This window comes from Mastacembelus armatus, chromosome 12 (assembly GCF_900324485.2).
Source record: "Mastacembelus armatus chromosome 12, fMasArm1.2, whole genome shotgun sequence".
NCBI lineage: Eukaryota > Metazoa > Chordata > Actinopteri > Synbranchiformes > Mastacembelidae > Mastacembelus > Mastacembelus armatus.
This window is the reverse complement of record NC_046644.1, coordinates 15,243,994-15,260,574: the sequence shown is the minus strand read 5'-3', so window position 1 is coordinate 15,260,574 and position 16,581 is coordinate 15,243,994. Positions and strand designations below refer to the sequence as shown.

At 38.3% G+C, this 16,581-nt stretch overlaps 2 protein-coding genes across 2 annotated transcripts; one reads left to right on the top strand and one right to left on the bottom strand.

Moving 5' to 3' along the window:
• Window positions 1-436: 436 nt before the first annotated feature.
• On the bottom strand, window positions 437-16,437 carry ppef2b (protein phosphatase with EF-hand domain 2b). Its single transcript, XM_026297656.1, has 19 exons — window positions 16,334-16,437; window positions 10,326-10,525; window positions 4,988-5,057; window positions 4,881-4,898; window positions 4,524-4,651; window positions 4,400-4,454; window positions 4,102-4,277; window positions 3,892-4,006; window positions 3,738-3,784; window positions 3,496-3,662; window positions 3,298-3,334; window positions 2,813-2,962; window positions 2,346-2,696; window positions 2,066-2,251; window positions 1,778-1,920; window positions 1,456-1,562; window positions 1,159-1,322; window positions 933-1,020; window positions 437-679 (listed from the first exon to the last, which is right to left on the bottom strand). Exons 3-19 carry the CDS (start codon window positions 5,037-5,039, stop codon window positions 495-497), a joined length of 2,169 nt encoding a protein of 722 aa, XP_026153441.1. The 5' UTR covers window positions 5,040-5,057; window positions 10,326-10,525; window positions 16,334-16,437; the 3' UTR covers window positions 437-494.
• Window positions 9,014-10,502, top strand: LOC113124631 (growth/differentiation factor 6-B-like). Its single transcript, XM_026297659.1, has 5 exons — window positions 9,014-9,135; window positions 9,652-9,809; window positions 9,934-10,023; window positions 10,139-10,269; window positions 10,359-10,502. The coding sequence occupies exons 1-5, from the start codon at window positions 9,014-9,016 to the stop codon at window positions 10,500-10,502; spliced, it is 645 nt and encodes a 214-aa protein (XP_026153444.1).
• Window positions 16,438-16,581: the final 144 nt, after the last annotated feature.

Genomic DNA, 16,581 nt, shown 5'->3' with positions numbered 1-16,581 from the left:
CTAATGTGGGAAATCTCACGTTCTCTGTGTTTACCTCTTCAGACAAGCCTTTTCCAACATCTCATCAAAGTAGGGCTTTAGTTGATAGGATTCATGTCCTGGATTCACACCCCTACAAGGATGAGAGACTGATTGGCAGTTGAACTGAATAAGCAGCTTTAAGGCAGATTATATCCCCTCATGCAGTAGGGTCATCCATATCGCAGAGGTCTGAATTACACAATGTTTATCAGAGCACAGGTAGAAGTAAAGTACAGTTCAGTGACTAGTTTTGCAGAATAAGATGTTACTTACAAACAATGCAGATCACAAATTGAAACGTTTCCAAAATTTGCCTAATACCAGTCATCTAGTCATATTGGCCCCACTGTTTTTAGTATTGAAATGCATTTTAATGAGAGTTACGGCTTTTACAAACTGACAAAAACTTTGACACTTGGTATTTTGAATTTTACTTAGATTCTCATTGCATTCCTTGAACTGAATTCAAAGACTCATCTATGTGCGGAGAGGTCTACCAGCCGGAACGCCTCCATGAACTCATTGATATCGATGCTCCCGTCCTTGTTGAAGTCTATGCTCTGGGCCAGGTCTGCAATGGCCTCGTCACTGATCTCTGTTTTAAGATGAGAGCTCAGGAGTTTCCAGGTCTGACGAAACTCTTCAAAAGAGATCAACCCTGCATGACCACAGGGAGGAAGAGACCATAGCTTTAAAATGACTGAGTTTGTAGCACAGAAAATGTGTGTTGTGCTGAGTATCACAGACTTTTTTGGTTAACAGATCCAAAGTATGGTATATAAAATATAGAAATACTTTCATACTCAGGATGTTATGCTCCCCATCCCTGAGATGAACAGGGCTTGTATGTATGTAGGAAAAAGGTGGGACTTGTGCTAGTGTTTCAGATCCAGAATAAGCTGCTTACTCACCTGAGTGATCTGTGTCAATGATTCGGAAGATAGTCTCCAGGTTGGAGTGATTTTTGTACATAGTCTCCAGGATGCTAGTGTCACAGATCTGTCAGGGAAAATAAATGTTACAGCTCATATTTTAAGTGTATGGATTAGTCACAATATTCATAATTCATAACTGTGTGTGTGTGTGAGCAGTTGGTGAATGTGATGAAAACAACAGAAGCATTAAAAAAAAAAAAACCTCTAGCTTGGGCTCAGTGATGGACAGCTCTCTTATCCACTGCTGGTAGTCCACCATGCTAGTCTGTGTGCTGCTGGCGAGCTGAGGGCGCAGCATCCTCCAGGGAAGACCCAGCTTCTGTACACTCTCTGTGGCAATGGCCCAGTGGCTTAGAGAGATCAGTCCTGAGACCCAGATAGGAAGACATGGTGGTGTTACTGTTAATGAATTCTGCTTTTGAACCACTATTTACATTCTTATATCTTATAAAGACAATCCTTTTTTTGTGTACAGTAGTTGTGTTTCTTTGGACAATACCTGTGTGGTTAACGTCAAATTCCTGGAAGGCACCGATGAGTTCAGACTTATGTACAAACAGCTGTTCCCTCAGCGTTCGCAGAGCTGACCTCTCTGTCCACCCAACACTGGCAACAGGTAGACAAAAACCTTTTTACCAGCAAATAAATGGTGTCCACGTGTAGGTGCTGAGATTTTGCAATGTCACCATCAGTATCACTCTTTGTCTTTGCACTGTTTTTCACCATATTTAAACCCTTAATTAGCTTTTCATGGGATATGCATCAGGTTGTTTTTTAATTGTTTACATCTGAAAGCAAGCAGCCTTTTTAACAATATGTACCTTTGTCTCAGGGTGAGCTCTCTGCAAGTCTGGCTGGCCTGATACTGAACAAAGTGTGGGACCAGATCAGGACCCATTCTGATGTAGGCTCCTCTGTTGCTGCCCACCTCATAGTAGTTAGATGCTGAAAATATAGTCACCACCTGGTTGCAACATAAGGCAGTGGGTACAAGCTGTGACTGGCTGTGCAATATGTGACCCACTCATTAATTCACGCTCTTTCAGATTATAGTAATGACAAACACATGAAGTTTTCCGTCTTAAAATCGACCCACTGTCTGTGCTCACCTGTCTGTTGTGGCAGAGCTCATAACCATCCTGTTTACACTCATGGGAACGGATGAGGAGCTGCAAGTTATGTCTTCCCAGCACTTCCTCTGTGACATCTGGCCCCCAGTAGCAGCCTCCACTTCGTACCTCATTGGGAATGCAGCCGTTTTGGGGCATGGGGTCACTCCACAAAATGTCCACTATCTGGGTGGTGGAATAAATCATAGTAAAAACATTCTATACTGCTAACTAGAGGATTGCTGCATGCTGTCCAGATGCAACTGCCATTGACACTTACTTGCTTCCACTCATGCTCATCTGTCACTGTTGTCTCTCCAGACTCCAGGTCTGAGTCAGACTTCTTCAGTTCTCCTCCATAGGACTGGTCAAACCCAGCCAGCCTGCGCCTCTTCTTCAGCTCCTCTTCCACTGACCAGTTGAGCAGTTGGCTGCTCATAGGGAGGTTGTGCAGCGAGCGGCGTGGGAGGTCGTGCCTGTGAGCCAGGGCCGAGCTGTGGTGAGTCAAAGAGCACGCTCGACGACGGCCCTCCCCTGGTCCACTGGCATCTCTGCTCCTGTTCATTGTCTGAGTCTTGCTGCCACTGTCTGCTTTATGGCTCAGCTTAGGAGGCCTGAGGGCCGACACATACTATACACATTCAAAAACACACAAATTTAATACACACACACACAATATTTATAGATTTGCTCAATATCAAATGGTGGTATTTACAATTTTTTATTAATGTTGAAGGCCTTTCTTACTTTGTGTCTGTCCACTCTGGCTATTGTGTTGAGGTCTGTTGTGTCAGAGATCCCCCCATGCACAATCAGCACCCTGCGATCGATCACGGTAGCCAGAGGCAGCCAGCTGAAGATCTCCTGGAGAAGCTTTAGGATTTTTTTGCCATGTGCCTGCAGACCACATCAAATTTATAGTGACTAACAAACAGTCAGAGTTAATTAGCTTTGTCTGTACCAGTTATAACATTAAAATGTTTCTTAGACATTTGCCATAATGCTGTTATTTAGTATAGAGCTATATAACACCTACAGGAGTAGCTAAATCCCATTATTAGTATGTTGACTCTTAATACTTTAAGTACATTTTGCTTTTTATTCTTTTACATAAATAAGTTTTGGGTGCATAACTTCTTTTCACCCAAGTAAATGATGGAAATACTTGGGTTCAGGTTTAGTGAAGAGCAATACAAGGTAATATTGAGGTTAAACACCTACCTAACACCTACCCTGTATTTTCCCAGGACTTCTTTAGTGAAACCATATCTGGAGCAAAGCAATGAATAACCAGATCAACATATATTATATTCAGCTGTAGGTTGATTACACAAACCCATAAATGAGAACACTGTGACTTGCTTTATAAGCAATCAGTATTAGGAAAACAAAAGTTGGGAAAGAAAAAGGATGTTTACAGTGTTGCATACCTTAGGTTAACAATGTGGTCCTCATGGTTTCCTCTGTTCAGATGGACATCATTGGGATAGACCAGCAGAAACCCAAACAGGATCAGCAGGATCTCTAAGGAGTTTTTGCCTCGGTCCACAAAGTCTCCATTAAAAACATACGGTTTCTCCAAAGATGGCAAACCATTCTGGACAGGTTAGGTTAAAGGTATTAAATCAAATAATCACATCTGATAAAATGGTGATTTGCATGTTGTAAGTACCTTATAGAATATTAACAGCAGGTCTTCAAGGTGCCCATGTAAGTCTCCTGGGATGGAACAAATAATGCATTAATATTTGTGGCAGCGATAAAAAGAATGTATTTATGTACATTTCAGAGCAACAAGTGTCAAGAAAAGGACTGTGTTAATGTACCACATATGGTTATCTCCTTGTTATGGCAGGTACAGACATGATTGATATTTGGAAGAAATCTTAGAAGTCTCCAAGTCTCTCCAAGAAGCTGCAGGACATATCGAGCGTGGAGATGCTACTGGGAAAAAAACAAACTAGTAACTACTAGTAACACTCTAACATTAACACTAACACTTTAACATGAGTGTGGGTTTGTGCCCATGTGCCTACTTGTTTGTGCTTGAAGGCCTCCACCAGCTTTGACACCCCACAGAAAGTCATGGGGAAAGTCAGACGGGGGCCGGTGTAGCTGTCAGGTACCTCAATACTCTTGAAGCAAAAATATCTCTCCCATTCTAAGTCATGATAGTTTTCATTCTCACGAAAGATGTGAGATATTAGGTTTCCTACATTAAAGCCAGAGAGGGGAAAGTAAAGGACATGAATCAGTGTGTCAGAGCAGGTCACTGCCAGTAACTGAATGAAATCTACAAGTCAGTGAATTTAAACATGAGCTAAGATTCATTACTTTCAGTGCTGACTGGTGTAAAGTGGTCCATCAAGAAGCCAAAGAAATTGTAGAGCTGCAACAAAAAGAAAATGTGTCACATTTAAGAGTTATTAAACCTTTACCTAAATCTGCATGAGCTCACCTTGATTTGATCTTGCTCTCCTGCATATTCAATAGACTGGAAGATGTTCCACGTGCACCTGCGCCTCAGCTCCAGTCGGGCAACATACTGACGGTACCAGCGCTGGATCAACACAGCAGCTCTGATTGCTGAAGGTTGGAAGAGAACTTAATACTCAATCCATTTTCCTACTACGAATACATTCATTCACTATGTCAGATCTAGACTGACAGACTTACCAGTGGCAGCTTCAGAATCCGTAAAAAATTAGTACAGATGATAAAAGTGATCAAAAACAGCAAAGAGATTTTATTTTCCCTTTTACAGGTTTACAGTTTTTTACAAGTTGTAAAGTGATGGATTAAAATTGCTATTTACCTGGAACTGAGATGTTCACTAAAAGAAATGAGACATTGAATTAGTGCAATATGAAAGAAATATTTCCTTGGAGATTTTTCACCTAATGATTGTGATGAAGGCCACACCTCTGTCACATTTATTCAGCTGTAGTTCTGATTTTCCAATGCCACATCCCATGGTCCTCTGCTGTCGTCACTGTTAGACACAAAGATATTTTCGTATATATGAGTTGTAGATATTTGATCTTGCATTGTTTACAGTATAAGACATTAGCGTAACATTTTACTATTATTTTATCCATTCCACTACAAATTAATGTTAGAAAATTGATATGTTTTTTTCAATTCATACACAGCAAAAAAAGCATTATTTATAAGTATTATAATTAAATTTATTTCCAATTATTTCATGTTTTATAACATAACTGTAATAGTACTGCTAGTATAAACACTCTGACACTGTATTTAATGTCTAATAGCAATTCATGGGCAAATAAATCACAGGCTTGGCCAAAAGCAACCTTACCTGGCCACGTTACCTCTCTTTCATTATTTCCCTTCAGCACCTTAAAAGACACCTCGTCATTTTTTTCTACAAACTTTACAGCCACACTTACAATCCGAAAAAAAGTCAAGAAATACACATCATCTCTTTTCCATTTCCCAGGTAGAGCAGCATGTCCTGGTGGCTATACTGTTGTAATCGGACACCTCGTGTCTGCAGACGATCACAAACACACACTGGCTGAGGGTTTGGACAGGCCCCGTGATCACTTAAACAAAACAAGAATCTGGTGGATTAGGATTAAATCTTACTATGGCTGGCATCTCTGCTGAATAAACGGATAAAGGCTCTAATAAAGGGCAGCAACTGATTTGAAAGGCATTAGCATTAGCCTCTGTTCAAGACTTACAGTGTGTCATTATTGTGACTGTTAACGTCAATATTTTCCATCTCCATTGACAGTTCATTGAGCACTGGCTCGTCAGGAGCTTTGTATACTCAATAAATATGGATGTATTTATAAACATCTAGAGTATTTAGATGTTAAGAGCAAAAATCTCTATTTGAATCCTCATTATGGACGTAGCAGGGAGGCTTTGTATACACTTATTGGCATGTGTAAAAAACAGTCTTGACATAATTATTTATTCACAGTGGGGAAAAAACACTGCCCAGGGAGATCAGTGACATAGAAAAAAATGTGGGAGATGAAAGTGAGAAAAGACATGCCTTGTGGAAGAGCAACACAAAAAAATGAAATTAAAACTGAGAAATAAAACATATTCTTAATAAAACAAATTATCATGTGTTTCTACTCTGCATAAAAGTATAACTAATGACTATGATTTCATAAGATAGATGCAATTTTGGGTTCTGTTGAGTTCTGTGTTGTGATCAGTCTACACAGTGTTATAACAGCTACGGACAAAATAAGAGAAACACCCTGCAATATAGTGGATTTTTAGTGTAACTCAATAAAACAAAACCATAATTTACAGCTTTAAAAGAAATCAACAAATGTGCAGGATTACAGGATACTGGACTGTATTACATTGTTATCCTGCACAAATCTTAATTATAAATGTGTCTATAATAATATTTTTCCAAAGGTGAATTTCTCTTAATGTAGCTTTTGTATCTTGCTACATTTTTAATATCTTTCAAAACCAGCCTGTACATTTCCCCTCATGTTTTGTGGATGGAAATGCTTTTCAAGAATGTCTGCTCTGTTGTCTGTGTCCAGAACATCTGCATCATGCATCCTCCACAATCCTTTATCTGTGTATAAAGGCTCTTTGTGATCCCAGCCAGCAGCGGCTGGTGGTGGTTTGACTGGCAGCAGTACAACAACAAGGAAGTGGTGGGAGATGTCTGATACTCAAGGACTCTGCTCATGCATGCATGGTTAAGGAAGCCTAAAGTTCCAGTGTCCCAAAGTGACCTCAGTTGCTTTTTACTACCTTACAAAAATCAATATGCTTATAAAATACAATCTGTTTTTAGAGATTAAACCAGTGATCCCAAACCCTATAGCCTGACTCCTTACAAAAAATCAGTCTGATATATCTAATAATATACAAGATCAGTCACAGAAAGCATTTTCTGACTTTTTGCACTTATGACTTTTTTGTTGCTAATACTTTTTAATTTATTAAATGCAGTACTTTTAGTTGTAATAGATTATTTTTACATTATTGTGTTAATGGTTTTACTTGAGTAAAATGTCTGAGTATATCTTTAACCACTGTTTGTGACAGAGTATTTCTATACTGTGGTATTGGCACTTTTACTTTTGAAGAGTTCTTCTTCCATCACTGCATATAACGTGAGTATTTGGAGCCATTTGAAACTTCAACAACTCAGTAAATACTAGCAGAAAGTGTGTAATTCTTGGATGTGTGTTTTCATGGGGTTTGTTGACAAAAAAATATCACCTTAGTTGTAGGTAAGTAGTGCCAGCTTACAGTATAGCAGACAGGCCCGTCCAAAGGATCAAAAATAGATTAGAGGGATTGTGATATGACTACACGATAGAAGACTAAGTTCTACTACGTGCACTTTGGAAATGTCTGCCAAACCCTCTGAACCATGACAAGGTGCCCACTAGATCCTAATTTTTTGTGACCAAAAATGTTGGCAAACATTAAATACATTTTTAAATACAGTGATGGATTTATGCATGGACTAAAAAGAATTTTCTTCTTTGCTATAAGATGCAAATATGAAGTAATAAACATGATCTTCCTTACAGAATAATCATCATTTGATTTTACCTGCAAAAGAATGCATTGCAAGGCTTGTACCAGCTTGTACCAAGCATTTCTTGGGCACTATTGATGAAATATGGTGGTTGTGTATTGTGGCCTAAATGGGAAAGTTTTACTCTCACACAGTTTGGGCCTCAATGAAGGATCTGACGAGGGCACATCAGGACTTGAAGTTAACATTCCTTGCATGTCTGGCTCACACAGCTTTCCCTGCTGCCAAGCTTTTTGGCTCTTGGTTTTCAGATATTAACATCACCTGCACCACCAATTATTGCTTTGTGTTACATTTATTCCCGCCAGGTCCTGTCCTTGAATGACAACTGCATCAGAATAATATTGTTAGTATGTGTATCAGGGAAGATTTCTGCCTCTCATGTCAGGCCAAAAAATGGAAGAAGTAATAATAACTGATAAGTACCCATTTGCAGGAATGAATGGACAGTTTGTTTTGCAGTTTTGCGGTCTACTATTGAAAACATGTAAAAATAGGAACTTGCTGAATTTTTCCCATGCTTCTGTGCATTTTCTTCTAAAAAAAACAAAACAAAAAACAAAAAAAGCTACTCCCAGCTACTGTTTCAGGTGCCTGCTCTGAATGTGGTTTAGGGCCTTTCGGGGGCTCAAACATTATTCAAAACCACAGAACTTTGTTTTAGAGCCCAAAGTTTCCAAGATAAAATGTCAGGAGGAATTTGGGGAAAAGGGGCATAAAATAATGTTATTTGATGGAACAGTGCAGCCCACAAGCCATGGTTTTTAATATTTCTGTCAGGGTAAACATCATAAAGCTCCAAAGAACAGCTGGAAAAAGCTGATCTAGAATTTAAGTAATATTATTAACTTAAAATAAGATTATTTTATTAAAGCTACGCTACAAAGGAGCATCAGAAGGGGAAAATTGTTAAATATCTGTTTTATGTTTGATTAGGGAACAGGTTTTGTTATTCATTTGAGAATCTCTATTAGGTTTGTTCTAGTTTGTTTTAACTAGACACCCTTTATGTAAAAAGATATGTATGTTGTAATCTGGTATATCTACCATATCATACCATTCTCTTTTTTGCCTCATTCCCACCTCTCCTTTTCAGTTTGTCTTGAGTGTATTAGTATTTGCTTCTATCTCTGCTGGATCATCCTCCTTGTACTCTTTCACACAGAGCAGGGGACAAGACAACAATGTTAAGTATCTCAAGGTCAAACTGGGGTACAGGAAGATAAAAACTCAGGTTCCCAGGCCCTGACAAACAATACAGCATCCCTGTCTGATCACTGCTATCTCCTCCTCCAACCAGACACACAGAACCAACAACAGCCTTCATGTGCTGCGGGTGTGATTTGAAAACAAGTTCATCTAGACATTGATTTTCCAGTACATCCACCATGTCCTTTGCATTTATCGTCATGATGATGCTTCTCAGTTCTTCAGTGGTGATTGCATTTGTCTTGCAGCCATCCAAGGAAGAACCTGCAACCTCTGCAAACGTCCCTGTTTCTCAGCACAGGTCAGTATCAATCTTGTTTGTGCAACACATTCAAACCTAAAAACTTTGTGCGTCTATAAAATGTTTTTCTTTTGCTAGTAGTTACAATTCTTTGTATGCACAGAAGATGTGAATGCTCCTTCCTCTATAATGTCCAGAAGTTGTGAAATATCTTGTTAGGTGACAGAGATTATTACATTTTTAAAGAGTCATGTTCATGATGCATACGCCTTTTCACGAAATGCTAGACTCTGTGTGGGATTCAGGATCATGTTGAGCATATGGCCATAACGAACAATGTGCAGAGATTTATCTCACTGATCCATTTAAGCTTCTTCAACATATGACTTAACCAAATGTCTGTAAGCTTGAATAACCAGATCTGGCAAACAAATGCACATTTTTGTTTTGACTATCAAAGTACCACAGAAAACATTACGTACGTTGCTGAAATATCTGGGATTTCTACTCTTTCTATGTGCTTCTGTGTAATCGTTCAGTATAACATTTCAATGTGATGTTGTGTGCGATGTTCAGGTGCCATGGAGAATCACTACAGTCCATCAGGAAGGGTCTCCTCAGGGCTCTCAATTTGGAGTCTGAGCCATGGATGCCTGCTGGTGGGCTGGACAGAGCCAGAGAGCAGTGGAAGAGCACCTTCAACACCATTTCTCAAAGAACCAATGAGACACCAGGTGAGTGGTATCCAAAAGTTGTAGAAATTATTATAGATCCCACATTTTGCCAGCCTGACATTTTTCAAAGTCAAGCCAGGCCAAAATCCTAACTCACTTCTCTTTACTGTCTGTGATATTTCAGTTCCCACAGTCTCTGGCTACTCTGTGTCACCCGACAGTGGAAACAGCATGAGCCAGTGCTGTTCTATGGCCTCTGAGATCTTCATGAAAGGTACACAATGAATGTGTGACTATGTTTATATGTACTATATATGCAAGCACATTGACACACACTTACATATATAGAAAAATAGTAATGTGTGTAATTCCATTCTTATATTTGCCAGATCTGGGCTGGGATAACTGGGTGATTCATCCTGCCAGTCTGACCATTGTTCAGTGTGCTCTCTGCAACCCTGAACTGACCACTGTGCAGTGTCCATTATCTCCCACCAATGTCCAGGATGCAAACTCTCAGGTATAATTCCTGAAACTATTTAAATAGTGGGAAATATGTAGGTTTTTTTAACTCACTGCTCGTGTCTTCGTCTTTCTTTGTCTTTCCAGGTGCCTTGTTGTCAGCCCACCGCAGAGGAAATGGTTCCCCTCGTCTATGTGGATGCATACAGCAACCTTGTAATTTCCTCTGTGCAGCTGACCCGCAGCTGCGGCTGTGGCCCTGGAAACATCCAACAGCCCTCTGAAGAGTAAAGTTTGTTTTGTTGTCCTGAGTCCTGCAAGACAATATCATTAGATGCAGGCCTGTCTTCTCACACAAACATGTATGCTGCTTTTGTGGAATATTTTTCATTAGTTTTAGGTCTTAGATCATTGCAATGTGGGCTCAACACTCAGTGTATGTAACCAAAACAAAGTGTCTGTATAACACAGTTTTGCATTCCTATTCCTCTGCTGTAGCCAAAAGAATGATACAAGTGGTCACACAGCTTTGTTGAGACAACCAACCATAAACCTGACCAAGTATTGTTTCTGTGGGAAAACTGATCAGGTGATTGAACCTAACCCAACTTGCTGTCGAATTGCCGTCTTTATTTCTGCACTATTTTGTTTTCTATAATTAACAGTTACCATCAGTTTAGCTTAGATATATATTACAGGGCAATGAGCTGACACTTGCATGATAAATGAGCCAGTTAATCTTTAAATAAATCTCAGGATTGCAAAACACTATTTATAGACACTATTACTGAGTGTTCTGCCCAAAAATGTGTAACTGTTCTGAGCCAAATCCTCCTAGAGGCCAGTTTTGTCTTCTCTGGTCTTATTGAAAAGAATGTAATTTGATCCCAACAGACAAGCTGAGGTAAATAAAACAGATAATTGTTTCTGAAAATCTCAAGCTAATTTTACATTTTTATAGAGATTGCCTTCACCTGCCCAACTACCCTGCACCTAAACCTTAGTATTACTGTCCTCTGGAATAATAACATCTGTGCTGTGATTTTCCACAAACATCCATTGGCCATGATCCATTTTTCTTGCCAGAAAAGATAAAAGGGAAAGTGCTGCCCTGCAAACTGTAAATTGGTTATATGAAAGACAATGGCACACAAGATAATATTATGTACAGGCCTAAAAAGTCGAAGTAGTCATTTATAAGAAAAACTTTTCTCGAGATATTTTGTCATATTGCATTTAGTGCTTTACTGCAGTGTTTTTTAAGCAAGTAAAGGAATTTTTTTGAGATTTTTTGTAAAAACAAAACAAGCAAACAAAAAAACTAAGTCCTACATACAAAATATCATCCAAATGAAACATGGTCTTAATTGTGATTTAAAACAAAAAGTGGTCTATTAATTGTTTTATTTACATCCCTAGCTGGCTGCAAAGATTCAGACTGTTACTCTGTCATTTCAGTGTCTGCTGTTATTTTTCTAACTCAATACATTTTGCTTGAGTTAATAGTTGAGTCTAATGTGTGCTTTTATATACATTAATAACAGGGGAGTTTTTGTTGGTTACAGTTCTCAGTTTTGATTTTTTTAACTAATATTTTGTTTGTTTTTAAATATTTTGTAGTAGTGCACCAGTTGTGCTTATGTCACTTCTTTTGTAGCCGTTCACTGATTTCTTTCTCACGTTATTTTTAATAAAACTGGTTAAAATTCATTAATTCTTTCAGTTTTTTTTTACTTGGTAGGTTTTATTTTGGACAAAAGTCAATGTGTCTATGTCAAAAACCTGTTAAATATTAAGTCTACAGGAAGGAAACGATCGGAAAGATTTCTGGCACAGAAAACCAGGCGCGCTTCGAGGGATGGGCAACGTGCTGTGCATAACGCGTGTTCTCAGAGGAAAACACGGACCTGCTCTTGTTATGATCAGTCAAGTTATACTTACGTACTAAGTTACAGCCCACGTTTACACGTTTTACTCGCGATATACGCCGTGAAGCAGCCCCAGCGTGTTTTACGCACGCGTAATCGCAGTGATCTATGAAATAGGTGACCTACAATTCAAACTGTGCCTACACGCCTCTTGTCCAGACACATCAGCTCCAGAAGAAGAATTTTATATTGCTGTGCTGTCTCTTATCAGTCTTTCCCTGGCTGCTGTGGAAGTTTGACTTATGATTTTGAAGCTGTGCAAGCAGGACATCGATCCAGGACTGCGGTAAAACAACTCCACAAGAGGAGAGCAAGATCTTGACGTAAAGCTACACTGTGCAAAGGGTTTGACAGAATGTCATCATATTTCACCGTGTTACTCTCTCTTGGTATACTGCCCACACTTTTGCTGGCTGTAGGGGCCTTTGAATGCTCAGAGAAGGAGACCCTGCTGAGACCGATCCCCAGCACGGTGACACAAATAACGGAGTGTTTATTGGAGTGCACTGCGATGACGTACATCAAAAAACTGCAACTCCAGGACAACCATAACATCCGACTTAAAGACTCCACGGAAGGTAAGGACCCATAGAGTGGCATTTTCATGTCTACTGCTACATGCCTACCTAAGTTAAGACACTTAGGCTTTGTGAGTCCTAAATTATAATCCTCGAACCAAATGCTGAGACCTCAGCAGCAGCAGCAGCAGCAGCAGCAGCAGTAAACGTAGTTCCATCACCGCCTGACTGACAGAAATCTGTTGAATTTTTCACATTAAATCATCTGCTGTGTGTACGGCTTGTTCTTTTCCCAGGAGACCTCGGGGAATACTGTTGGTCTACGGAGCTCAAGTGCACCATGGGAGAGAGACTTCAGCATGCCTATGTAGTTTTGCCCGTGGAAATGTCTGCAGTTGGACATGAGCAGGTAGAAGTCAAAGTCACAGGTCCCACTACTACCAGACTGCATGCAGACAGCAGCCCCACCACACTGGCAGATAACTGCGGCCTCCGTTACGCTGTCACGGCGCAATTCGACACAGAGACGACGGGGACATCTTTCTGCATACAGATCGCCACTCAGGGGGGTGTCCTGGGGGATATAGTTCTTAAATGCCCTCCATTTCTGGTTACCTTCTGGCAGAGAAGTCCAAATCAGTCCAACCAGCAAAGCGGTGGATAAAATTCTACCCTGGCATAAGTAAAAATACTAATTTCATACTGTATTTTGTTACAAGTAAAAAGAGTTTGCAATCAGGAAATGTATTTGAAGTTGGCCTATTAAAATTACTGAAAGCAGAAAAAAATGGTTTCTGCATATACCATCAGTATAATCAAAATAATTTTACAAATTGCACAGTATTGAGATCATTGTAACAATTTTAAAAGGCTTTTAGCAACTTTATAAGCCTATAATGATTTCTATTGTGGATTAATCTCCTGACTATTTTATTGATTAATGGATAGAATCAATCAATAATAATAAAATCAATAATATAAAATGAGTAGATATAGTTATAAAATAACCAGAATTATCATCAAGAGATAGAATGAAAAATGGCACTTATAGATAATAATAATAGTTGCTAATTGACTGGTTGACTCAACATGTACATATCAATAACAAAGTTTTATTTTTTATAAGCTCTTCGTATGTTTTGTATGCAAAAATCTTACTGTAAATTTACTAGTAACTATATCATGTAGCGGAGTATAAGTAAAAAATATCACAAAATGCAAATACAAGTACCATCAATTCTTATTTACATAAAGGACCTGAATACATGCACTAACTTCATGTTTCACCTCTGTAAAATCTATGAGGATAGTCAGAAAGGTTTGCAGTGAGGCTATTAATGTTATTTGTTACCATGATTATTAATGCATCTGACTGTGCCAGTCCTGCTTTTATCATAACTATAACCATAAAATTGAGTGTAACTAATTCATAATATTAACCACTGATTTGCAACTCTCCTTTACAATTATTCTTGAATTATTGTAGGAGAAAATAATTGAATCAGATTTATGAAAATGCTAATTTGGCTTTAACTTCTGGGTTAGCTTTATGGTGAGTTCTCATGTAACACCATTACCTGAGAGGACAGGTAATGAGCGTGTTCTCAACTTTTACAAAGTGTGTAGCACAATGGACGTTGCAAGTAAGCTGCTATTTTAATGAGACACTAAATGATGTGCTCTTCTGAAGTTTGTATAGGAACCGTCTTTAAGTGTGAACCTGCCTCTTTAAAATCATGTGTACCAGATTATTAAGAAAACACATTAAATACTTTATTCAGCATTATTCAGCTGTTGACATCTTTGATAGCATTTGAGCATTGAAGCAAATGTGAATCACTTTGCATGTATGAATCCATCTTGGTCAAACAATAAAAGGTTTTGTAGAAAATCTGCACATTAAATGCAGTGTTCAAAGGCAACAAGAGTGATGTAAAACTCTTTTAAATGAAGAATGTAAATATGGGATGTTCATGGCTCTGAGTATTTATAGAAAACTTAAAACATTTTATTTTTCTTTTAGACGCCATTAATTGCTTACATGTTTGACTATTTAAGAAATATTTGATATATGTCAAAAGATATTATTAATATATTGCAAACTTAATTCTGATTACTATTAGTGGCAAAACAGAATAAACTTACACATTCAGTATACTAACTGATTTGATGCACTACTGTAACTGTAAACCTTACAAACAAATTTGCCTGGGCTACTTCTGCTGTGATGTTTGAAAATAGACTACAAGTTAACACAACCACTATTGTGCTACTACAATACCTTGTGTAGTAGCACACCTTGTAACACCTTGTGTTACATTTCAGTTTGTATGAATCTGTGAGAAGTTTATTGAAAACATTTATTGAAAACAAGGTTCACCTGCCTTTGGTTGTGTGGTCAAAATAATCCAGATCAGGGGTGAGCAACCCCTGCAGGGATAGTTGAAAAACAAGCAGGGCAGTGGCCCTCGAGGAACATGGGTTGCCCACCCCTGATCTAGATCTATTTCCGTCTATTACCACAGAAATTATATAATGCCACCTACTGGTTGTCATGCAAACTGATGGTACTATAGCAGTAAGCTGTACTTTATACCATCCAACCACTGGATGGCAAGCTAGCCACAGGGCAGTATGTGTGTGCTTGTTACGTAAAAGGACACTTCTCATTGTAGGAGTGTCCTGACAAAGAGGAAAAGGTTGAAACAGCTACAGCTACACTGAAACATACTGCGTCCTTGACCTTTGACACATCCTGAGATGTGGCTGATTTAAAACACCAGAAAGGTGTATATTTTTTGACAGACACCTTACAACTAATAATGTGTTTGGCTACCCACTGCTTCTGTTAAACAGTGTTTTATGGTCTCTTTATGATAAACTGTGTTCAGAATGACATGACTTTAATAAACTAGTTCAGCCTCATTTAACAAATGTCAGACTTTGGCTTAGCGATATCTGGTTTTATTTAGTGGTCATTAAAATCACGTTAAGACTATTTTAGGTTTAATAACCATAGACTATCATATCATGTATATCATGATAATTAGGCCCCAAACTATCTTGATATTGCTATAATTGCTACAATATAACATTAGATCAACATAGTGGAAGCTGGTGGTGTTGTTTTCTTCTGGGCAGATGGCCAGTACATGATAACATAACTACCCAGGGTGAGTGTCCTATTACAGCCTGCACTTTTAAACCACAGACACATCTCTGCAAGAATAACAACACACAGACACAGGCTACTCTATTTTTCAACCCAGGCTAAACTCATGTCTGAAGTGCAATAAATGATTGAATGTCCTGAAATTTAAAAAAACGAAAAAAAAGAGACATTTTCTTGAGAGAAAGAAAGCTGATTCTGTCACATATCAGAGCTGACTGAAGGTATTATAAATGTTATTTAAATAAGGTAATTCTGTCAGAATTAAACAGACGATCCATTATTGCTTTTTAACGAGCAAAAATACCTTTTTGTAAATATATGCGCAATTGAGCCACAGCTACAAAAAAATAAAAGGAAGGAAAACAAATTTTTAAAAAATCTGTTTATACTGTTTTCATTATTTCTACTGTTATTCTAATGCCAAACGATGATTAAATCATTAAATATTTTAGGATCATTTCTAAGCTCCTCATAACTGGATTTCTTATAAATATTTTTACTTACCTATATTGTTTTTTGTTTATAACATCTCAAACACGTATAAGCTTTAAAATCGTCTGTCATGCACCAAAAAAACAAAAAACTAAACTTTAAGCCCGGACTCATGTGGTAAAAACAAGTAAACAGATGACTGTACCATGTCGGTCACGCAGGGGTAATAGTGTAAAGTTTGGGTAAACTGTAGTAATAAAGAAAAAACAGTAAATAATATATCTGCTAATGGATTCGTTTGTTATATTCATGTAATATTT

What these genes read in the sequence shown, in the direction of transcription:
- LOC113124631 (XM_026297659.1), top strand. Translation starts at nt 9,014, where the DNA reads ATGTCCTTTGCATTTATCGTCATGATGATGCTTCTCAGTTCTTCAGTG. An exon ending in AAGAACCAATGAGACACCAG is followed by an intron (nt 9,810 to 9,933) that starts GTGAGTGGTATC and finishes GTGATATTTCAG; the next exon opens with TTCCCACAGTCTCTGGCTAC. An exon ending in CTCTGAGATCTTCATGAAAG is followed by an intron (nt 10,024 to 10,138) that starts GTACACAATGAA and finishes TATATTTGCCAG; the next exon opens with ATCTGGGCTGGGATAACTGG.
- ppef2b (XM_026297656.1), bottom strand. Translation starts at nt 5,039, where the DNA reads ATGGGATGTGGCATTGGAAAATCAGAACTACAGCTGAATAAATGTGAC. An exon ending in CAAGGAGATAACCATATGTG is followed by an intron (nt 3,785 to 3,891) that starts GTACATTAACAC and finishes GTTCCATCCCAG; the next exon opens with GAGACTTACATGGGCACCTT. An exon ending in ATTTGACGTTAACCACACAG is followed by an intron (nt 1,323 to 1,455) that starts GTATTGTCCAAA and finishes TCTGGGTCTCAG; the next exon opens with GACTGATCTCTCTAAGCCAC.